Source organism: Tachyglossus aculeatus, chromosome 1, assembly GCF_015852505.1.
Source record: "Tachyglossus aculeatus isolate mTacAcu1 chromosome 1, mTacAcu1.pri, whole genome shotgun sequence".
Taxonomy (NCBI): domain Eukaryota; kingdom Metazoa; phylum Chordata; class Mammalia; order Monotremata; family Tachyglossidae; genus Tachyglossus; species Tachyglossus aculeatus.
The window spans coordinates 94,493,567-94,518,507 of NC_052066.1; the positions used below are offsets into that span (position 1 = coordinate 94,493,567).

The 24,941-nt window shown below is 44.0% G+C and overlaps 2 protein-coding genes and 1 non-coding gene across 4 annotated transcripts in view; 1 reads left to right on the forward strand and 2 right to left on the reverse strand.

Annotated features, from left to right (window-relative positions):
- MED12L (mediator complex subunit 12L) overlaps nt 1-24,941 on the reverse strand; it is a 535,097-nt gene that overhangs the window by 377,048 nt on the left and 133,108 nt on the right. The window contains exons 11-12 of one of the 2 annotated variants that reach the window (XM_038750921.1): nt 24,144-24,248; nt 23,111-23,287 (exon numbers count right to left, since the gene is read on the reverse strand). In XM_038750921.1, coding sequence (XP_038606849.1) covers nt 23,111-23,287; nt 24,144-24,248 — 282 coding nt within the window. The remainder of the gene's footprint in view (nt 1-23,110; nt 23,288-24,143; nt 24,249-24,941) is intronic. The other variant, XM_038751768.1, reaches the window with a different exon arrangement.
- Nucleotides 9,925-17,200, forward strand: GPR171 (G protein-coupled receptor 171). The gene is made up of 2 exons (XM_038758971.1): nt 9,925-10,001; nt 15,530-17,200. Exon 2 carries the CDS (start codon nt 15,581-15,583, stop codon nt 16,550-16,552), a length of 972 nt encoding a protein of 323 aa, XP_038614899.1. The 5' UTR covers nt 9,925-10,001; nt 15,530-15,580; the 3' UTR covers nt 16,553-17,200.
- Nucleotides 14,861-14,998, reverse strand: LOC119934239. Its single transcript, XR_005452886.1, has one exon. It is a non-coding gene; the product is annotated as a small nucleolar RNA SNORA7 (small nucleolar RNA).

The following is a 24,941-nucleotide window of genomic DNA, read 5'->3' on the forward strand; positions in this document are numbered from 1 at the left end:
ACTAAAAAAGAAGTGCATGTAGTATGTTATCTACTTTTTCTAGAATTCTGAATACTTTCCAAGACTTTCTAAGTTATTTCTTAGTATTATAGTGGAAAATGATTATACTATGATGAAGTCACTAAGTATAAATAGCTTCTTCCTAAATGCGAAATATTTTAGTGTTTATCTCCCAAGCTGGATTGTCTGCTCCTTAAGGACAAGGACCTTGTCTAAGACTAATTATATTGCACTCCCTCAAGCACTTAGTACAGTGCTCTGTATACAGAAGGTCCTCATAAACACTCTTGATTGACTATGCTTCCCTTCAACTGCTGCAGGCCAGAAGGGTCTGAGAAGGCAGTCATTAAATGAGATGTCTAGCCTTGGCTCTCAATTCTCCCATCTTCAAACTACTGAGTACACTCTTCCCCTCCTGCATGGCATTACCTCACATTGGATATCCACCTAGCCATATATCTTTGATCTTCAAGACTCTCCTAAAAAGCTCCCTCTTCAGGGACCAATTCCCAATGATCACATCTTTCCAATCATGTCATCCCTTAACTCGCCTGTGTAGAACTGCAAGGATTTTTTTTTCTAAAAAAAAAAAAATGGTCAGCCATGTCTCCCCACTCCTCAAGAAACTCCAATGGTTGCCACCTCCATATCAAACAGAAACTCCTACCATAGGCTTTGAAGTACTTAATCACCTTGCTTCACTGCCTTACCTCACTGATCTCCTACCACAGCCCAGTCCATACTTTGCTCCTCAAGCGCCAGTTTGCTCACTGTGCCCTGATAATAATAATAATAATGATGGCATTTATTAAGTGCTTACTATGTGCAAAGCACTGTTCTAAGCGCTAGGGTGGTTACAATGTGATCAGGTTATCCCATGGGGGCTCACAGTATTAATCCCCATTTTACAGATGAGGTAACTGAGGCCCACAGAAGTTAAGTGACTTGCCCAAAGTCACACAGCTGACAATTGGCAGAGCCAGGATTTGAACCCATGACTTCTGACTCCAAAGCCCGTGCTCTTTCCACTGAGCCACACTGCTTCTCTATCTCATCTCATCTGTCTCACCCCCGACCGCATTCCCATGCCCCCCCTTTCACAGTCTGGAATTCCCTTCCCTTCCATATATGACAAACCAACACCCTTCCCACCTTCAAAGCCTTATCGAGGTCACATCTCCTCCAAGAGGCCTTCCCTGATTAAGCCCTCCTTTCTCTGGCTCCTTTTCCTTTCTGTGTCATCTAGGGCCTTGGATCTGTGACCTGAAGGCATTTGATATTCATCCCATCCTCAGCCCCATGGCATTTATGTACAGATCTACAATTATATATTAAAAATCATTCATTTATATGAACGCCTGTCTCCCTCTCTAGACTATAAGCTCGTTGTGGGCAGGGAGCGTGTCTATCAGCTTGGTTGTACTGTACTCTCTCCCAAGCGACTAGTAGAGTGCTCTGCACATAGTAAGCGCTCAATAAATACCATTGATAATTTGATGATATAACTGTTAATTCTGTTTTTTTATTGTCTACTTTTGTTCTTAAACTATTATAAGTGTTTTCCTACTCTCCTTCCTGGTGTGTTTGCAATTCTGCCAGTAATACCCATTAGAGGACTTACTCAGTTAGGCCCTAATTTCCTCTCCTCCAACTCCCTGCTGTGTCCCCTTATGCTTGGACTCACCTTGTATTTACCCCTACCTCAGCCCCACAGCATTTCCGTATACATGCAAAATTCATTTATATTGATGTCTGTCTCCCCCTCTACACCATAAGCTCATTGTGGGCAGGGAACCTGCCTACCAACTCTGTTATATTGTTTTCCCCCAAGTGCTTAGTACAGTGCCCTGCCCATAGAAAGGGCTCAATAAATACAGTTGATTGATTAGATTGTAAGCACCTCAGAGGCAAAAAAAAAATGACTTCTACTTTCACTGCATGTTTTCAAATGTCTAATTCAGGATGAGGCAGCCAAAAGGCAATAAGCAAGATAAGCCACTTTCCGCTAACTTAGTGCATGAAACAAGGAGCTTCAAGGAAGTAAGGTGTCATGCCTGTCCCCCCTTTCCTCTTGGCTAATGTGGGAGTGAGTAAATGCAGCTTTCAGACTCCACGTATTTTAGTTACGCTCCCCTTTTCCTTTCTTTTACTTTCCACAACTGATACTTCCAAGCCTGAAACCCTTCCAATGGTTAATACTATTTCCATCACTGCTGAGAAAAGTACCATGGTATCCACAGCCTTCCCTCCCACAACTGAGGGTTCCCGCTCCAGGCCTGCTGTGCAGTTACCAGACTGGAGGTAAAAGCTGCTCTTTGCACATGCTTGTATGCCTGCATCCCCACCAAGACTTTTAGCCTATTTTGTGTATCTGTTTGTGTTGGCTTTTTGTATTTCATTACTCGTGATGTGCCTATCTCAAATTCCTTCACCTCGCTTAAAGTCTTAGATTGTGAGCCCCTAAGGGACAGGGACTGGGTATAATTTCCAGCTGTGAATTCGTTTCCAGCACTTAATACAGTGCTCTGCACACAGTAAGTTCTTAATAAATACTACTATTAATGATGATGATGGTGTTTCTTAAGTTCTTCCTATAAGCCAAGCACACTACAAAGCACGGAGGTGGATACAAGCAAATCAAGTTGGACCTGTTCAATCCCCAGCCTCAATCCCCATTTTACAGATGAGGTCACTGAGGCACAGAGAAGTAAAGTAACTTGGCCAAGTTCACACAGCAGACCCGGGATTAGACTCCATGACCTTCTGACTCCCAGGCCCATGCTCTATCCATTATGCCAAGATATGTCTCACTAAATTACTACAATTACTACTACTACTACCACTACTACTACTACTACCACTACTACTTCTACTAGTTGTCTTATCAACAACCCTACACAAACTGAATCCAGGAAACAGAAGGGCAATAAGAAAGGTAAATCCTTGGGTTTTTTTTTTTTGGGGGGGGGGGGGGCGGGTTGTTTTTTTCATATGTTCTGCCACTGGTTTGAGTCAGATAAAGGGAGCTTCTGGGTAAGTGGGGATTCCCTTGACTCTGATTTCCGGGATGGGTTGAAAAAGAGCATCAGAGCCCTTATCTTTTCTTGGATTTTAACTGTTTTTTTAAATCCCACTCCTTCCCCCTTCACTTCCACATTACGTGCCTTCAGATTGGCTGCTTAGTGAAATGAGACAAGTCATCGAGAAAGAAAGGACGGCCACTCCCGAGGGACCCGGGAGGACAGCCAGATCTGGAGCTGAGATGGTACAGTCTGAGGAAGGGTGGCTACCAGAGAAAGGTGCTGGACACCTTTTCCTCATCAGAACCATTGACAGAGGGTGGGATGGTTTCACAGTCACACTGTTGCAGGGAACAGCCCTTCTAAATGATGATGATGATGATGGTATTTGTTAAGCACTTACTATGTGCCATGCACTGTTCTAAGAGCTGGAGTAGATACAAGGTTATCAAGTTGTCCCACGTGGGGCTCACAGTCTTAATCTCCATTTTACAGATGAGGTAACTGAGGCATATAGAAGTTAAGTGATTTGCCCAGAGTCACACAGCTGACAAGTGGCGGAGCCAGGATTAGAACCCATGACCTCAGACTCCCAAGCCCTTGCTCTTTCCACTAAACCACGCTGCCTCACCTAGGGACAAACAACTATCTGATGACACTGCACTGGCTCTCTGAAAAAGAACGCTCACCCCACTATGTTCCTGCCATTATCTGAGAAGCATCATGGTGTAGTGGATGCCCTGGAGCAGAGGCCTGGGAGTCAAAAGGTCATGGGTTCTAATCCTGGGTCTGCCAACTGTCTACTGTGTGACCTTGGCCACGTCACTTTGCTTCTCTGTGTCTCAGTGACCTCGTCTGTAAACTGGAGATTGAGACTGTGAGCCCCACATAGGACAGGGACTATGTCCAACCCAATTTGCTTGTATCCACCCCAACCCTTAGTACAGTGCCTGGCACACAGGAAGCGCTTAAACACCATTAATTTTTATTATCATTATTCTGGCTCTGATCTATCAATTTCAGCAGGCAACCACTATACACTTTATGGTTGCTGTTCTTCATTTTGTTCTTTGTTTCTAGCTCTTGCTTTTCCCCTGATTTTTGCAGCTCATTGTGGGCAGGGAACATGCCTATAAACTCTGTTGTAATGTACTTTCCCAAGAGCTTAGTACAGTGCTCTGCACACAGTAAGTGTTCAATAAATACCATTGATTGATTGTACAGATATGAAACGGACTCCCTTGACCATTACTAAGTCACTCTGAGTATCATACTCGAAGATGGCTGACAAAGCAGGTAAGGGCATGGTGAGGCCACTGAGGGCTCAGAGATATTCCATTTGGGGACTCCAGAACAGGCCCATTCGTCCCACCTCATAATGTATGCTGTTGGCTCGGAGGGACTAGGCTAGAGATTGTGGATGGCTCAGTGCAAACCATCACCACGGTGGCAAAAACAGCTCAGGTCCTACTGCGGTTGGTATATGCCTTTCCCCTCTTAACCACAAATAAGTAGTGTTCACCCTACATGGCGAGGGTTCAAAACTAGTGGCCCACTATATTTGAGGGAACAGCATGTGACAACACCATGATGATGGATACAATCTCACTATCAACACCATCACCTTCAAATTGTCAGACAACTCCATGCTCCCAAGGGCTCAGTACAATGCTCTGCACACAGTGAATCATCACTAAATATGGATGATTAATCAACCAACAGTATTAATTGAGCACTTGTGTGCAGAGCACTGTACTAAGCACTTAGAAGAGTACAACAGAGTTGGCAGACACATTCCCTTCCCTACCCACAACGAGCTGATGATGATGCCAGTGAAGCATACAGTCCTTAAATGGAAAGGCTCCTTGACATGTCCAGGAAGTACTCAATCAATCGTATTTATTGAGCGCTTACTGTGTGCAGAGCACTGTACTAAGCGCTTGGAAAGTACAAGTTGGCAACATATAGAGACAGTCCCTACCCAATAGTGGGCTCACAGTCTAGAAGGGGGAGACTGAGAACAAAACCAAACATATTAACAAAATAAAATAAATAGAATAGATATGTACAAGTAAAATAAATAAATAAATAAATAAATAGAGTAATAAATATGTACAAATATATATGTACATATGTACATATATACAGGTGCTGTGGGGACGGGAAGGAGGTAAGACGGGGGATGGAGAGGGGGACGAGGGGGAGAGGAAGGAGGGGGCTCAGTCTGGGGGCTCAGTCATGCCTTAATTAATCAATCAATCAATGGCATTTATTGAGTAGTTACTGTATGCAGAGCACTGTACTAAGCATTTGGGAGAGAACAACATACAACAAAAGGAATGTGAAGCATCTTGGCCTAGTGGATGGAGCATGGGTCTGGAAGTCAGCTGGGTTTTAATTCCAGCTCTGCCACTTTTCAGCCGTGTGACCTTGGGCAAGTCACTTCTCTGTGTCTCAGTTACCCTCATCTGTAAAATGGGGATTAAGATTGTGAGCCCCATATGGGACATGGCCTGGGTCCAACCTGATTAGCTTGTATCTACGCAGCGTTTAGTATATAGTACATGGCACATGGTAAGCACTTAAACACCATGAACAAAAAAGCCAAACAAGCTTAGAGTCTAGAGATTGTAAGCCATCACTCTCCTCTGGGGGCATATTTCTAAAGACCCTCTCCCCACAACCTTTCACTAGGTATATTTCAAAGTCTCCAGGGTTCATCTTCTTACTGTTGGGAAATTTCTCTCTTCAATCCAGAGTAAGTCCCTTATGCTAGAGTTCCAGTCTGTTTTCTCCTGTTCTGTCCTGAATGTAAGAGCTCTACAGATACTCAGAGGCTATGATTAAATCATCCTTTGGCCTCTTCTCCATGATGAGCACCCAGGCTTCTTTAACCTTGGCTCAGAGGTCTTGGGCTTCAAAATATTCAAAGTTTTCGAATCATCTTTCTTCTGTAGGGAAAGAGGAAACACTCCCAGACCCTTTCATGCCCGCTCCTGCCTCTTCATGGGACATTCTTTGATTTTTTGCTAAGCCATTGAACTGCTTCCTTATATACATTTTCCTCATTCTACTGGTTTATCACCCTTCCAGGTCCTCCATATCGCTACGTTTTTATGACATCAAATAATTTCTTGTGTGCTAGAGTCAAATCAAGAAAAACATCTGCTTCTAGTAAGAAGCTGTGTGGCTTAGTGGGAAGAGCACAGACCTGGGAGTCAGAGGACCTGGGTTCTAATTCCTACTCTACCGCTCACCTGCTTTGTGACTTTGGACAAGTCATTTTAATATCTCTGTGCCTCAGTTCCCTCATCTGCAAAATGGGGATTCAATATCCATTCTCTCTCCTACCTACATTTTGAGGCCTGTGTGGGATCTGATTATCTTTTCTCTACCCTACTGCTCAGAACATAGTAAGTGCTTAACAAATACTATTATTATTACTGTAATTAAAATATTACCCTCCGATCCCCTAAATTTTCCCACTGAAGCCTAAGAACATTATTGCATGACTGTTTATCCAGCAGGAACCTAAGCCACTGAAATCTTTTGGTACCACTAAATTCTGGGATTTGACATTATCAAGTGCTATCGATTGGTTCCCCGCTCAAAGCTACTCTATGGATTTATTTTCTCCAGCAAGTCCTGTCTCCTGCCATAATCTTTAACCTTGCTAACGGTTCTCCCGTTATCGTTGTTATGGTTTTGACAACGCCACCTTAAATTCCTCGTTGCTTATATCCCCTTCATCTTAGGAGACTCTTCACCACCCAATCTTGCCCTGACTCTGAACTCAGGAGGAAGCATTTACGCCCTTAATGGTCATGGCCACATCGCTGACCATGCAAGTGAGAGGTCATAAGCAGCAAGTGCACAAGGGACTTAAGTGATGAATTGGAAATTCCTAATCAAGCCTGAAAAAAGTACTCCAGGGTTTTCCCAAGTCGACTAACTTGTAACGTTATGTCAATCACACCTCCTAAGTGCACCCTGCATTTGGGCTGTGAAGGGGAAAGCAAGGGAATGTGCAGACTCTCAACTGATCAACATCAGTTAGGCCTGGCAGCACTAACACAACTTGAGTTTGATGGCTAACATGCATTCGCCCATCATGGCTTGATTAAAACTCATCTGAGCCTAACACTACACCCTTCCCCTTTCTCACTTTCTCCTGGCCTTGTAGCTTCACACCTAGCTCTGCGATCAGACTGCATTCTCTAGCTTGAACTCTACTTTCTGTTTCTGCCCCTTGTTAAGTTTGGAAGTCACATCTCTATATCTTTCCCCGTCTCAAGACCACACAGATTTTCTAGTCAACACTGCTTCCCTCAATCTGCTCCAAACATTTATGTGCCTCAATGAAATCTATTTTTAAATTAGATTTAAAAATTAGCTGCAGCCTTTGATAAATACATCATCCATGAATACAATATGCTCCCTTAATCAATCAATTGTATTTACTGAGCACTTACTGTGCTCTAGCGCTAGAGTTGGTAGACACATTCCTGGCCCACAGTGAGCTTTCAGTTTAGAGGGAGAGACAGACTTTAATATAATTAAATTATGGACGTGCACCTAAGTATTTGTGGGGCTGAGGAGACGGGGTGTGGATGGGCAGTGAATAAATGAACCAAATCAGGGTGACATAGGTGCTTCTTACGCAGAAACCACTGACGTTTAGGAGCATCTAAGGCACTGCCCTTAACCCCTTGCAATAATAATAATAATAATTGTGGCATCTATTAAGCGCTCACTATGTGACAAGCACTGTTCTAAGCTCTGGGGTAAATACAAGGTAATCATGTTAGACACAGTCCATGTCCCTCTTGGGGCTCACAGTCTTGATCCCCATTTTACTGCTTGGAGGATTACTCCCTTCTAAGAAGGAGGGGCAACACCTTCTAAGAGGTGTTGGGCAAAACTCACATAATTAAGCAGTTGTTCTAAACATGTACGATTTACTGCTCTTCTAATTCTGATGTTTAATTTTCTCTAGATTGTAAACTTATTTTGGGCAGGGAATGTGTCTGTTTATTGTTGTAATGTACTCTCCCACGCACTTAGTACAGTGCTCTGCACACTGTAAGCACTCAATAAATACAATTGCATGAAGAAACTGGTTCTCTGAGAGCAGCAACCTATGGTCATCTGTCCTTTGATATAGTGAATTTAAATAACAATAATAATAATTGTTGTATTTGTTAAGCATTTACTATGTACCAAGCACTGTACTAAGCACTGGGGTAGATACAAGATAATCAGGTCCCACATGGGGCTTCTAGTCTTAGTCAGAGGAAGAACCGGTATTGAATTCCCATTTTGCAGATGAGGGAACTGAGGCCCAGAGAAGTGAAGTGACTTGTCCCACAGAGCAGACACGTAGTGGAGCTGGGGTTAGAACCCAGGTCTCCTGACTCCCAGACTTGTGGTCTTTCCAGTAGGCAAGTCAGAGGCAGAGGAGTGGATGGGTCATGGTGTCTTAAGTACCCAGCTCCTGACCTGCAATCCAGTGTTGTCAATGCATGGATGAATTAAAGGGCAGAGAACAACCATTAGTGTGTTTTTAAAAAGTCCAAATAATAGCTATACATGAGTTTGTGAGTAGGAAGCATGTGCTCTCCATGAGGAGGAGCTCAAACAGCCAGCTCATAATTATCTATGAAAGGGAGGGGCAGGGCTAGAATAGATGATTAAATCTTCAGATAAAACCATAAACAACCATTGTGGCCAAGTAGTCAAACTTCCCCCACTAGTAAATCTTTCATCGAGCCGTTAATAGGGAGTGAACACATTTGTGCTTAGATTCCTCCATTTTCTACTCCTCTGCCCATCTTCAAATGGAGCCCTGTCACTGTGCCCTGGCTTGCCATTTCCTTCTGTACTGCAAAATAACCTGGGGCAACAGGATCAGGATCATCAGTTAAACTGGAGGTTAGAAGTCCTTCACTGCTGAATATGACTGGTAAATGTCAACCTGGACTAAGAAACAAGCAGGCTAGGTCCAAATTCCAACTCTGCTACTTTATTTTTTTTTTCCATGGTATTTGTCAAGACTTACTACATGCCAGGCACTATACTAATTACTCTATTACGCACATCACCAACATGAGGAAGGGAGAAGGAGTGAAGCGATGGGCTGGAATAACCCAAAACAAATTGGGCACAACTTCCTACAGTGTGCCAAGGAGGAAGACCACTGGGAGGCCACAGGGACACAGACCAGTCTTACTGCCATAGTCAGGAATGGAATGGCTCTTTCAGAGTAGGAGTTCTAACAGTACTTATTGAGTGCACTGTCCCAAACATTTGGGATGCACAAAATGAGTTCTGGGAGAATCAGGACACTGCGAGGCAAAAATGAAAAAGGCACCAGGCACAATGAAAGCAGTTGCAGCTAAGGATACTTGACCTGTACACACTTTGAAAGGGACAAATGCACGTCGGCCTGTTGCACAACACTCACACAGTCTACAAACCTTGCTGTTGGCGAGGTCCACCTTGAATAATAATAATGATGGCATATGTTAAGCGCTTACTATGTGCCAAGCACTGTTCTAAGTGCTGAGGGCAGCTATTATACTGTGTGCACATATGCTTATTCATCTTATTCTCTTAGCCTATAAACTCCTGGAAAAAACGTTCTACCAATTGCTTGGTCCTCTGGGTCCCTGTGGGGAGGGGTACTGACATGTTAACAGCAAATACCTTTTCTCTGAAATAGGTGGGCAGATTCGAGTCGCTCCTGAAAATATACATGAATTTTAAAAAAAAACCTTTAAGAAGGTTGGGTTATTTGCATACCACTAGTTTCACCTACGTCAATCTAGAATTTTAAAAACCACATCCATGCGAAAGGGAAAGATTAACACTTGAAGCAGATGAGTGATGGGGCAGTACCTCACCCAAGCTGGCTGAACACTTTTCACTTTACTTCACCGACCTGAACCTATGACTACCAATGTTCAGAAACTAGCCATCCAGGTACGTCTTTTTAAATTATTTTAATGTGATCAAATGCCTTTCGGGTTGTCTGTGCATGGGGCAAGAATGAGACTTTCGTGGTGCAAAGGGGGTGGAAAGGAGAATTTTTAGATCACTAATAACAACATGAAGGATGTTCGTATTTTTTCTAACAGTACCAACATGCACTACTGGGTAAATCTGGGTGATAACAGATCAGCCTTCCTTACCACAGATTCCCAAAGAGACTATTCCCTGCAGAAGCAACCAGCAGCAGCTCTGTGGGATGGGGGAGCCAAGGAAAAGGCAAATGCCTATTCCCTCTGAACCTCCTTTTTATGGATAGTGCGTGTCAGGATCTATAGAGCGGCAGAATGCTTGCTCCAACCTTCTAACACACGACCTTTTCCTCCAACACCGAGGTTGGTCACTGTAGCTAGTAATGAGCCAGGCAACAACTTTAGGATCTGGTAAATAGGGGCCCGGAGCGGGAGAGGAGAAAGTGGGGACTGTACAAATGATGATATAATCCTTGATCTAATCACTCAGGAGACATACCAAAATGCAAATGATAAATGTAGGACACAATGCTTGTCTGAGTATAACTGTTCAGCAGTCTGCTGAGAAACATGGAGGAACTGAAATGTCCCATAGAGATCTGTGAAGCAATGTGGCCTAGTGAAAAGAGCACGGGCCTGGGAGTCGGAGGACCTGGGTTCTAATTCTAGCTCCACCCATTGCTTGCTGTGTGACCTGGGCAAGTCATCTGACATCTCTGTGCCTCAGTTTTCTCAAGTGTAAAATGGGGATTCAATACCTGTTCTCCCACCTATGCGGGACAGGGACTGTGTCCAACCTACTTTACTTGTACCTACCCCAGAGCTTCGAACAGTGTCTGACACATAGTAAGTGCTCAACAAGTACCATAAAATACACAATGTTCCCAGAGACTTTAAGGACAAATCCTGCCCCTAATATGATCCAAGGGGACAGTCATTTTAATTTTAATTTTCCAAAAGTCCTTTCCCTTAGTATCTGGAAAATCACATAAAAACACCCCTTTGAATCCACAACTTATAGCTGTGGTTTCCCTCCCTCAAAAAAAACACACTCACAAATGGAAACTTTAATAAAAATATCTATTATATTGTGCATCGTCACTGTGTCCTAGCTTGCCACTTCCTTCTTTATTGAATAACCTTAGGACAACATGATCATCAGGTAAATTGGTGATTAGGAGTCCTTCACTGCTAAATATGACTGGTAAATGTCAACCTGGTCTAAGAAGTAAAGCAGGCTGGGTCCGAATTTGAACTGTGTGACTATTTTTTTTAAATCACATTTATTAAGCACTTACTGCATACCAAGCACTGTACTAAGCTCTGGGTATATACCAGCTAATCAGGTTGAAAACAGACCATGTTCCACACGGAGCTCACACTTAGTCCACATTTTACAGATGAGATATCTGAAGCACTGAGAAGTGACTAGTCCAAGGTCAAACAGCAGACAAGCGGCAGAGCCAGGAGAAGAACCCACGTCCTCTGATTCCCAGGCCCATGCTCTTTCCACTACGCCATGCTGCTTCTCACAGGCCATGCTCCTTCTCACTTTCTAGTCTTCTCTGCTTTGGGGAGACTGAGGCAGGATTCTGTATGAGTAGTTCGCGGCCAAGCCCCGATCTTTCATGCACACACTGTGAGTTAATATCTAAGTACAGTGAGGCTTTTGAATTATACATTATAAATTATTTATGTATATTAATGTCTGTTTCCCCATCTAGATTGCAAGCTCATTTTGGGCAGGGAATGTGTCTAACTCTGCAGTACTGTACTCTCCCAAGCACTTAGTACAGTGCTCTACACATAGTAAGCATTCAATAAGTAACCACTGACTGATTCTGAAACAACGAAAACAGCATCAATACTACAAAAGTGATGGAGTACGTGGGTGCTCAAAACCCTGTCTACACTAAGCTTTTTACAGACCTGAACTCATTAGCCCATTTTTTTCCAATCACTAAATGGAAAAACTATTTGTTCAAGATGGTTCAAAAGTCTGTAATGGATTTAAAACCATCTGGTCTCAGTATCATAACTCTACACTCAGGACTGGGGCCTCTCATTTAATAGCAAAACTACTGATGAGGTAAAACGGTCATGCCGAGAGCTATCCTTAAATACCTTTATACCCTAAGTCATTTATGAAGAGAAGCAGCGTGGCTTAATGGAAAGAGCCCGGGCTTGGGAGTCAGACGTCATGGGTTCAAATCCCAGCTCCGCCACTTAGCTGTGTGACTGTGGGCAAGTCACTTAACTTATCTGTGCCTCAGTTCCCTCATCTGTAAAATGGGGATTAAGACTGTGAGCCCCCTGTGGGACAACCTGATCACCTTGTAACCTCCCCAGCGCTTAGAACAGTGCTTTGCACATAGTAAGCGCTTAATAAATGTCATTATTATTATTATGAGGCAAAGGAACCAGAAAAATAAACAGTTTTATTTGTTTTATTGCTGTATTATCATCCCTTCTGTCAGTTTATCTCTCTCTTCCTTATCTCACATTTATTATTTTAGTGTTCCTTTGCATTTTTATCATTAGAAGTGTCCATAAATTAAATCATACAATTCATAGTAGGTTTCCAACTTCTAGGGCTTTGGCCACAAGTCATATCATTGTTGGCTCATTTCCTCTCTATTTCTCAGAATTTCAGTTCTTAGCACTCAACACATACACAAGTACACACATCTCACACACTTCCTAGTTGTTCGTTAACACTGCAGCAACCAAATTCAAAGGGTGTAGTGTCATCGGGGAAAAAAAACCCTCCCCATCTCCCACTCTTGCAGAAAATTGATAAGGAATTTACCCCCAATTACACATCTTGTCAATGGTAAAACCCCAGCTTCCTTAAAACCCAACACCTTGACCATGAAAACTTGTCTAGTTCTATATAAGGGCATACTCAACTGACTCTACAGGGAACATCACAGTTACATCAATCATTCAGTGACATTTACAGAGTTCTCTCAGAGTGCAGAGCACCATACAAAGTGCTTGGAAATGTGTCTGTTATATTGTTATGTAGTACTTTCCCAAGTACTTATTATGGTGCTCTGCACACAGTCCTCAATAAATACAATTGATTGCTTGATTGAGAGAGTCAAATACAATAAGGTTCATTCATTCATTCATTCAATCATATTTATTGAGCTCTTACTGTGTGCAGAACTAAGCGCTTGGGAAATACAAGTCGGCAACAGATAGAGACGGTCCCTACTCAATAACCGGCTCACAGTCTAGAAGAGGGAGAAAGACAACAAAACAAAACAAGTAAACAGGTGTCAAAACCGTCAGAATAAATAGAATTATAGCTATATGCATATCCTTAATAAAATAGAGTAGTAAATATGTACAAGTAAAATAAACAGAGAAATAAATATGTACAAATATATACAAGTGCTGTAGGGAGGGGAAGGGGCTGGGTGGAGGGAGGGAGGGGGCGATGGGGAGGGGAGGAGGAGAGGAAAGAGGGGGGTTAGTCTGGGAAGGCCTCCTGGAGGAGGCTTTGAAGGGAGGAAGAGAGGTAGTTTGGCAGGGAGGTTGACATGATTCATTCATTCAATCGTAATTATTGAGCTCTTACTGTGTATAGAGTACTGTACTTATAATAATAATTGTGGTATTTGTTAAGTGCTTACTGTGTGCCAGGCATTTTACAAAGCGCTGGGGTAGATACAAGGTAATTGGGATAGACACAGTCCCTGTCCCACATTGGGCTCACATTTTTAATCTCCATTTCAACAATTAAATATTTAATCCCCATTTATTTCAAATCAGGAGTGGCTGCCTGTCAACCTACGAATCAAGCAAAAACTCCTCACTCTCGGCTACAAGGCTCTCCATCACCTCGCCCCCTCCTACCTCACCTCCTTTCTCTCCTTTTCCAGCCCAGCCCACTCCCTCTGCTCCTCTGCCGCTAACCTCCTCACTGTGACTCGTTCTCGTTGTTCCACCATTGACTCCCAGCCCATGTCCTTCCCCTGGCCTGGAATACCATTCCTCCACACATCTGCCAAGCTAGCTCTCTTCCTCCCTTTAAAGCCCTACTGAGAGCTCACCTCCTCCAGGCCTTCCCAGACTGAGCCCCCTTTTTCTTCTCCTCCTCCGCATCCCCCCGCCCTATCACCTTCCCCTCCCCACAGCACTTGCACATATATTTGTATTGATTTATTACTCTATTTTACTTGTACATATTTACTATTCTATTTATTTTGTTAATGATGTGCATATAGCTTTAATTACATTTGTTCTGATGATTTTTGACACCTATCTACATGTTTTGTTTTGTTGTCTGTTTCCCCCTTCTAGACTGCGAGCCCACTGTTGGGTAGGAACCGTCTCTATATGTTGCCGACTTGTACTTCCCAAGCACTTAGTACAGTGCTCTTCACACAGTAAGCGCTCAATAAATACGATTGAATGAATGAATTTTACAGATGGGGTAATTGAGGCCTGGAGAAGTGAAGTGACTTGCCCAAGGTCACAGCAGACAAGTGGCAAAGCTGGGATTAGAACACAAGTCCTTCTGACTCCCAATTCTGTGCTCTATCCACTAGACCATGCTACTAATTGCTTGGGAGAGTCTTGTCTTTTCTTATCCCGTCAAGTCTCTTCTGACTCATCGCGGCACTACAGGCACATCTCTTCCAGAATGCCCCGCTCTCCATCTGCAATCGTTCTGGTAGTGGATCCATAGAGTTTAGTTTTCTTGGTAAAGATATGGAAGTAGCTTACCACTGCTGCCTTCTGCACAGTAAACTTGAGTCTCTGCCCTTGACTCTCTCCCACGCCACTGCTGCCCAGCACAGGGGAGTTTTGACTTGTAGCAGATTGCCTTCCACCCGCTAGCCACTGCCCAAGCTAGGAATGGAATGAGTATGCCTCCGCTTGATTCTCCCTCCTGTAGCCTAGACTGGTAGAGTACTGGAAACTCTACAGGTGCAAACCTGAGAGGGGGTTGGGAAAGTTCAATATAACAATAAACAGACACATTCCCAGCCCACAGTGAGCTTACAGTCTAGACGGGGAGATAGACGTTAATAGAAATAAATCAACTACAGATACATCTGTAAGTGCTTTGGGGCTGAGACGGGGGGTGAATAAAGGGAGCAAGTCAGGGTGACGCTGAAGGGAGTGGGAGAAGAGGAAAGAAGGGCTTAGTCAGGGAAGGCCTCATGATCCCCGCCCTCAAGTATCGCAGGGCTGTGAAAAGGGATACCATCATCATCAATGATGCCGACTAGTAATTCCCAAGCGCTTAGTACAGTGCTCTGCACACAGTAATTGCTCAATAAATATGACTGAATGAATGAATGAATGAATCAATGGTATTCCTTGGGTGCTTGTATGCAGAACACTGTACTAAGCTCTAGGGAGAGTACAATGCAACAGAGTTGGTGGACCCATTCCCTGAAATAAAACTCTCCGCAGGGCCAACCAGTGTGGTTGCTGAAACCTTTTTGCTAATTTCTGCCTTTTTCAACCTAGCCCTAGGGCTGTGGACTCCTTAACAGCCAACATCCCTTTCTTTACCACAAGATGGGTGAAATGAATCGCAACACTTCTTCCGTGTGTGTGGTCAACAAGGATCTGGAGCCATTTACGTATTTTTTCTATCTGGTTTTCCTCATTGGAATCATCGGCAGCTGCTTTGCTGCCTGGGCATTCACCCAGAAAGACCAGCACCACAAGTGCTTGAGTATTTACTTAAAGAACCTCCTCACCGCAGACTTCCTCCTCACCTTGGCCCTGCCCGTGAAAATCGTGGTCGATTTGGGGGTTGCACCCTGGAAACTCAAGATTTTCCATTGTCAGGTGACCGCATGCCTGATCTACATCAATATGTACCTGTCCATCATCTTTCTGGCTTTTGTAAGCATGGACCGCTGGCTCCAGTTGGTACACAGCTGCCAGGTGTATCGGATACAAGAGCCTGGTTTTGCCAAAATGATATCCACCGTGGTGTGGGTCATGGTCCTCCTTGTGATGGTCCCCAACATGGCCATCCCCATCATCGACATCCCGGAGAAGCCGACGGTGGGGTGCATGGAATTCAAGCGAGAGTTTGGGAAAAACTGGCATGTGTTCACAAATTTCATCTGCGTGGCCATCTTCTTAAACTTCTCGGCTATCATTTTAATATCTAACTGCCTCGTTATCCGACAGCTCTACCGAAACAAAGACAATGAGAGCTATGCAAATGTGAAACGAGCCCTGATCAACATACTGTTAGTAACTGTGGGCTATATTGTCTGTTTTGTTCCTTACCACATCGTCCGGATCCCCTATACGCTCAGTCAGAGCAATGTCATAACAGACTGCCTCACCAAAAAATCCCTCTTTAAAGCCAAGGAAGCATCGTTGCTCTTAGCTGTCTCCAACCTGTGCTTTGACCCCATCCTCTACTATCACCTCTCCAAGGCATTTAGATTAAAAGTTACTAAGACGTTCTCATCTCATAAAGAGGCCAAAGTGAACCAAAGGGAGGCAGAAAATGCGATCGAGGAGTGACGTATCATTTTCCCTGAGAGCCCGCCGTGACCTGATTAGTATCATTAGCGCCTGGGACTCAGAACACTGTGGGCATTTGTTGAGTAAGGCTGATGCAATACAGAATTTGAAAATTTCATCATGGGCCAATTGAAATGGAGAGAGAAAACACACTGAAGTCAGTTTATATGCCAACCCCACTTCCGGTCCCAAGCCTCATGATTGCCAACGTGCCTTTGAAGAGAGTCTTGGCCAAAAACTTGACCGAGGAGCTTATCTAGGAAAAGAAATTCATAAGCCCCAATACGAGTCAAAATGGGAGCTGTTTAACTGACTCATGAAATGAGATCAACAATACCATAATACAAAGCACTTTAAGGATGCCACGAGGTACTTCCAAGAGTGAAGATCTTCTAATGGGTCAACCGAAAGTCCCGGAAAACAAGCTCGAATAGAACCCCTCAACCAAGAAAACTACACAGGGGGTGTTATGCTCTCAATCCAAAGACAGGAGAACCTGATCAGCTCACTGCTCTGAGAAGGACTGCATGTTACTTTAAACCAATTCACTGCCACCACCAAAGAGTCAAGGTATTTCTTTGGATGCTCCAAAAACTTTATTTTTATGGGAGAGAGGCCTTACTGAGGACATATTAAATGAATTCAGAAAATGTGTACTGTTTTTGCTTATATTGCACTGCTAATTACAAATAAAGACTTTTATAACAATGATAATCTTCCTTCCAATTACTTCTATGTCATGCAATTACCCCAAAGTCCGTTATCTGAGGGACCAATTTTCAACTAGGAAGCTGGAGAGCAGAGTGAAATTTCTGGGTTGCAGCTCTCAGTTGGAATTCTGCCTCCAGTTGCTGAGGCTGTCAGGCCGACTGAAGATCATCTGGGTGTTGAGGGCAGGGGTAGTGGTGTGTGTGGGGGTGGGGTGTGTGTGTGTGTGTGTGTGTGTGTGTGTGTGTGTGTGTGTGTGTGTGTGTGTGTGTGTGTGTGTGTGTGTGTGTGTGTGTGTGTGTGTGTTCATGTGCATACATATGTGCATGCACCCTTTCATCCCAAACCCCTAGAAATAATACCCTAGTGATTGATTGCTAGCTAGGGGGACTGGGAATAGCTGGTTAATCCCAAGGGTTGGGGAGGGGGTGTCCAGGTGATTGGGTCTCGGTTCAGAGTGCTAATTACAAGCCATCCTGCCTCATTCCTCAAAAAACAGGCCAGAATACTGCACAAGGAAAGCTGCTGGATGTGATGCTTTCCTTAGCCCTCAAAGCTAATGGTACTAATAACAGTGATATTTGTTAAGTGCTTACTATTGACCAAGCACTATACTAAGCCCTGAGGCAGAGGCAAGATAGGTCAGACACAGACAGTCCTTGTCCCCAAGTCTAAGGAGGCGGAAGAGACAAGCACTGTATCCACATTTTACAAGCTGAAGAAACTGAGGGACTGAAAAGTGAAGTGACTTGCCTGGGCTCGCGTAACAGGCAAGTGGCAAAGTTGGAATCAGAGCCCAGGTCTCTCAACTCTCAGGACTGTGCTATTTCTGCTAGGCCACGCTGTGTCACTTCAGGGCTGCATAACCCTCTACAGCTTTGGGGCGAGTGACAAGGGTGACTTCGGGGATGATTTTTCTGCTCTGTCATAGGCCCCACCCACTCTGGACTGTGGGGTGGGGGTGGGGGGTTGTGCTCAGACACGCTCGCCTATGGAGAGGGTTGTGGGAGGGCCGGAGGGGAAGGAGACAGCTGAAAGAAAGAAAGCACTCTCACCTAATAGCTATGATGTCCAAACTTCCCCTTCCCACCTCTGAGTGAAATTTAGAAATGGTTGGATTTACTAGGTACTTTTATAACCACTGTGGTGATGAATCATCCCCGAAGTAGCTGAGGCTCAGCAGGATCTAAAGCCAAACTCGTGCAATCAAGACCACTGACTGCAATGCCACGGGAACATGTGCCAACAGAAGCTCTGCTGGCTTAGAAGCAATGGAATAGTTTTCCCAAGGGAAGCAGTCTTTGCCCACAGACCTAATCCAGTCTGAACAATTCTACCCCATAAGCCCCTGAGGAGGCCCAGGAAGAGACATGAAGATAAGATGTGGTGGAGCCAGAGGTTTGGATCCAAGGTGGATTCCCTGCCCCACAGGTGGCCCAGAGGCTAGCTGGGTCTGTCTCAACACAGCCCGGAGTGGGAGGGCCCTGAAGTATTTCCAGCTGGAACTATCTGGGAAACTTTTCCAGATTTGGGGCAGAGGAAAATTCACTGGGCCCTTCAACCTCTGCTACTTGTTTTCATGTGTTTGTTGTAGTTAACCTGCCACCTCCATGATACCATCAGCTCCTAGAAGGCAAGGACTTTATTTTCTTAATATCTGTGATTTACCAAGGGACAAGCATTGTACTGAATGCTGACAAGATAATCAGATCTGACACAGTCCCTGTTCCACTTGGGGCTCACAGGGAGAACAGGTATGTCTGTTTATTGTTATAGTATACTCTCCCACGCACTTAGTACAGTGCTTTGCACACAGTAAGCACTCAATGAATACAACTGAATGAATGAATAAATGAGAGTATTTTATCCTTATTTCACAGAAGAGGAAACTGAAGCACAGAGAAGCTAAGTGACTTGCTCACGGTCATATAGCAGGCAAATGGAGCTGTAACTAGAACCCAGGTTTTCTAAATCCCAATCCTACACTCTTCCTACTAGTCCATGATGATTCTCTCAGAACCTCCCACAGGAGTTAGGAAAGAGGAGGCAGTCAGTGGTGTTCAGTAAGTGTTGTTTTACTCTGACAGGCCAGGGATCATCATCCCAGGCAGAATGAGGAAGCAAATTTTCCTCATTGAGGCAGAGGCTATGTTCACCATTCCCAGCCCAATGAAGCAACAGAAAGTTCAGCAGGAGCCAGAAACACAAAAGGAGCTCTCTCTTACACTAACTGCCGCTACCTCCTGTTAGCACTTCTATACATATCTTCTATAGCCTATTATTTTCTCCTATCTGTAACTTAAGTGTCTGACTCCCAAACTAAATTGTAAATTCCTTGAGGAAAAGGATTATTTCTATTTCAGTTGTATTCTCCCAGTTAATCAATGGTATTTATTGAGCGCATACTACAGTGCAGAGCACTGGGAAAATGCTGCAACCCAGAAATTTGGGAGCTTGAGAAAATTCAAAAGTACTGAAAAGCAGCAAGGTGTAGTGGATAGAGCTTGGGCCTGGGAGTCAGAAGGTCATGGGTTCTAATCCTGGTTCTGCCCCTTGTCTGCTGTGTGATCTTGGGCATGTCACTTCACTTCTCTGGGCCTCAGTTACCTCACCTGTAAAATGGAGAATGAGATTGTGAGCCTCATGTGGGGCAAGGAATGTGTCCAACTCATTCATTCATTCATTCAATCATATTCATTGAGCACTTACTGTGTGCACAGCACTGTACTAAGCACTTGGAAAGTACAATTCGACAACAGATACAGTCCCTACCTAACAACGGGCTCACAGTCTAGAAGGGGGAGACAGACAAAAAACAAAACAAGTAGGTGTCAATACCATCAAGATAAATAGAATTCTAGATATAATAATAATAATAATGATGGCATTTATTAAGCACTTACTATGTGCAAAGCACTGTTCTAAGCACTGGGGAGGTTACAAGGTGATCAGGTTGTCCCATGGGGGGCTCATAGTCTTCATCCCCATTTTACAGATGAGGTAACTGAGGCCCAGAGAAGTTAAGTGACTTGCCCAAAGTCACACAGCTGATAATTGGCGGAGCTGGGATTTGAACCCATGACCTCTGACTCCAAAGCCCGGGCTCTTTCCACTGAGCCATGCTGCTTCTCTATATACACATCATTAATAAAATTAATGGAGTAATAAATATGTACAAATATGCACAAGTGCTGTGGGGAGGGGAAGGGGGGTGGGCAGGGGTGGGGTGATGGGGAGGGGTGGAGGAGCAGAGGAAAAGGGGGAGGCTCAGTCTGAGAAGGTCTCCTGGAGGAGGTGAGCTCTTAATAGGGCTTAGAAGGGAGGAAGAGAGCTACTTTGGCAGACGTGTGGAGGGAGGGCATTCCAGGCCAGAGATAGGACGTGGGCTAGGAGCTGATGGCGGGACAGGAGAGAACAAGGCACAGTGAGGAGGTCAGCAGCAGAGGAGTGGAGTGTGTGGGCTGGGCACACAGGAGGAGAGAAGGGAGGTGGCAGGACGGGGCAAGGTGATGGAGAGCTTTGAAGCCATTAGTGGGGAGTTTTTGCTTCATGCGAAGGTTGACAGGCAACCACTGGAGATTTTTGAGGAGGGGAGTGACATGCCCAGAGCATTTCTGTGGAAAGATAATCTGGGCAGCAGAGTGAAGTATAGACTGAAGCGGGGAGAGACAGGAGGATGGGAGATCAGAAAGGAGGCTAATGTAGTAATCCAGTCGAGATATGATGAGAGACAGTATTAACAAGGTAATGGTTTGGATGACGAGGAAAGGGCAGATCTTGGTGATGTTGTGGAGGTGAGACGGGTAGGTTTTGGTGATGGATTGGATATTGGATGTGTAGGGTGAATGAGAGAGCAGAATCACAAGGATGACACCAAGGTTGCGGGCTTGTGAGATGGGAAGGATGGTAGTGCTGTCCACAATGATGGGAAAGTAAGGGAGAGGGCAGGGTTTGGGAGGGAAGATAAGAAGCTCAGTCTCGGACATGTTGAAGTTTAGGTGGTGGGCAGACATCCAGGTGGAGATGTCCTGAAGGCAGGAGGTGATACGAGCCTGGAGGGAGGGAGAGGGAACAAGGGAGAAGATGTAGATTTGGGTGTCATCTGCGTAGAGATGATAGTTGAAGCCATGGGAGCAAATGAGTTCACCAAGGAGTGAGTATAGATGGAGAAGAGAAGGGGCCCAAAAACAGACCCTTGAGGAACCCCTACAGTTAGGGGATGGGACGGGGAGGAGAAGCCAGTGAAGGAGACCGAGAATGAACGGCCAGAGAGATATGAGAAGAACCAGGAGAGGACAGATGTTTCTCCCAACCCTGTCTTCTGAGGGTGTGATGATCATGCCAGAGGTCCTCAAAAGAGGCTTCAAAGAGCCCAAACTTGTGAGATTTCCCCTGCTACTCTATAAACCTAGATTCTATAACTGGCTCCACAGATGTGTCACTCATTCATTCAATAAATTTTATTGAGCACTTACTGTGCACAGAGCACTGTACAAAAAGGCACTCGGCTCTTGGCAGGCATCTGCCAAGTACGATGAACTTGGTCATCAACTGACCCTGTGCTGGGTTGCTGAGAGACATGGAGCTTCTAGGGAAGAGGGGAAAATGGAAGACTGGAAGTCACTGGAAGAAAAGGCAGTCTTGGTAATCAGACGGAAAAACAGGTTGGGATTTCTTAAAGAAGTCTCCACGAGAAATAGGATGAAAGATTCTTTTAAGTCCGTAGATCAAAAATCCCTCACCTGCAAAATGGTGCGGTATCTAAATAGACCCCACAGCTCAATTTCAAGGAATCACATAGTGGCAAACAGTTCAAATTTAGGAACACCCAAAGGTCAGTAATTTTATCCTCCTTATTATAATAGCAACAAAGTTTTCACATTACTAATTTCAATATCTTTCAGACTCCATAAAAAAAATCAATTTCTGCATCTCCAATTATGATTCAGAAAAATACACTGCAAAATTGAAAACTACTAATTCAGGTGCAGTACTAGGAAACAGAGCAGCTGAGTGACCTAATTCTCTAGTACCCCATATCAACAGTGACTAACTGCTCCAGACTCTCTAGATTATACATGGAAAATTCCATCTCCACACAGAAATATTTGTGAAAAAACCACACACACACACACAAAGGATTAAGATTATTTTGGTGGGACTTTTTTAAATAAAAGATTAGTACCACAAAGCATTTATCATGCAAGCCCACACCAAACCAATTGGTTCTGCTATTCCTAGACAAAGTTACTTTTCTCAGTTCAATAAAACATAGCCAGATGTTTAAATGATTTTTTTTCCTTTTTCAATCGCCAGTTAACATTCACAGCTCTCTAAGGCCTTAGTTAAATTAACCCTGAATTCAAACATCACATTGAAATATGCCACAAAGTATGCCACAGGGCTGACGATTCTGAGAAGCAACCTACTAGAAATGTACAGACCAGTTCAGATCACCCGACAATGCATTGCAAGAAGCACCATCCAGAGAACACCCGAAAAAAGACTTTTCACCCCAAGACAAAACATTTATCTTCTGGGGCTAAACATTTTTCTATAAGCTAGCCAGCTGGAAAAGTACACAAAACATGATGACCATTCCAATCAGAAAAACTCAAACAATTCACAATAGCAACAGGGAAGAGGGTCGGTTGAGGGGGGAAATACTGGCCCCAGCAGGTTCATGAAAAATCTAATAAGTACCAGCTCACACTGTCACCATCCTGTGGCAGCAATTGGGGTTAATTTGGGGAGAGGGAGGGGGAGACAAGGAGGGAGGGGAGGTCAGACTACAGGGAAGGGCAGTGAGTGGACAGAACCATGAAGAAAAAAATATCATTGTTTACTTACCAGAGGAATAGGGAAGTGTGTTGCATATTGCAGGTGACGAAGGAGATCATAGTTGGAGGGGAAAATTAATTCTCTCTGTTTTTCCCTTTTCACCAACTTCTCATTGTGAACTGAAATTCTTCTGTCTAAGGAAGGGTTGGCATTCTCGCAAGATTCTCCAGGCATAGGGGAAAAAATCTAAGTCATGTAAAACAAACATGTAAAATTGTAAATGAAAACGTGAAACCCAAAACTCCTCCTTTCAGTTCTTCAAATTCATGAGATATGATGGCAATAATACCTTTCCAGTATCTTTCTTTGGACAATAAATAGCACTTTGCTGCTATGATCTCATTAATCTCCCCAAGACCCTTATGTATGGTGGGGAACTCCAGTTTATGGATGGGAAAACAAAAACACAATGAAGAAAAGGGATTGGTCCAGGGCCACTCACAGGGTCTTGGGGAGAACTATGAATCAATTTACAGTTCAGTATTTCCTCTCCTAAACTGTCTACAAACGTATTATATGAACAATTGTAGTTTCTGGAGAATTACAGCCAGAAAACACTGTTGTTGGGTCACATCTCTTAATTTTTTCCCAGGGTATACATTGAGATGCATGAAGACATGTGAGAATTTCCCACAAACCACTTCGTCTCAGGCTAGAGCGAAAACTGACCAGGAAAAGGTATTATTTTAGGAGCCGGAGATCAAAACGGATCGATATGGACTAAGATGACAGGCCCAGACTTCCATGTTCCTAGGCGAATATAAACAGGGAGGACCTAAAAATGAATCGGGAGGGCAGCAGGGGACATCAACAAGGATGCAAGGGAGAGCGTTCAGCCAGGTGGCAAGGCAGCCAAAATGAAAGGCAAGAGGACAACTTATGTGAGAGCACAATTTGACACCATTTCTGTGGAGCCAAGAATGGGAGCAACACGTTCATGAGGCAAAGACAGAAATAACTCCAGTGCAGGATTCAGGCAACACAAGGCAGGGCACAAACCAAAGAGTGACAGAATTGAGAGAAATTCAAAGGTTGAACCTACTGGAAATTCCGAACCAAAGTCGGTTTTAAAGTCATTCTTGTCTACTTCATCAAAAATACTAGTGGTTCCTGAGTCAATGCCCATATGTTCCATAATACAATGTTCCTGATGATGGGCAGAAAAAGAAAAAAAAATCATCGTGTAAATTGTGCGATGTCATTCACCCAAAAATGAAGTGAACGACTCTGAAAATGTAAATTACTCAAATCCCTGATCTCTTTCTGTTGTTTATGGAAATGAACTTGGGCAAACGCTCCTACTAAGTTTTGCTTAGCAAGCTCTTCTTGTTCTATCTGCATGATGAAAGCATCCTCAGCCAGAGGAAAGATGGCAAACCATCTCAGGAAACCCTGCTCTGAGGATTTCCATGTCCAGATGTGAAAGGGCCTCATCCTCTCACCAGCTCTCTCAGGACTCATGATTCACCACCAGAATACAGAATCTATGTTTTGTAACCATCCATACATCACTCACCCACCAAGGGTCGCCCGCTATTCTCAGGAATGGAGACCCACCTGGTTTTAAATCTTCAATACATTAGATACACTCATTTGAAATGTCCCTATTTGCCCTCTGGCAGGAATTGTGTTTGCTAGTATGGACAGCAAAATTTAAGATTAGAGAATCAGCGTGGGAGGGAAGAAGGAGGGATCTTCAATGGAGGTTGCCTCTCTTCTACAGCAGTTCATCCACCCCCCACCTCTGACACTGCTCAGGCAACTGTAGATGGCCACATGAAAGAATGTGACAGCCAATGGCAGATACACTAATTAATTTTAGTGCACCACAGGAAATGCA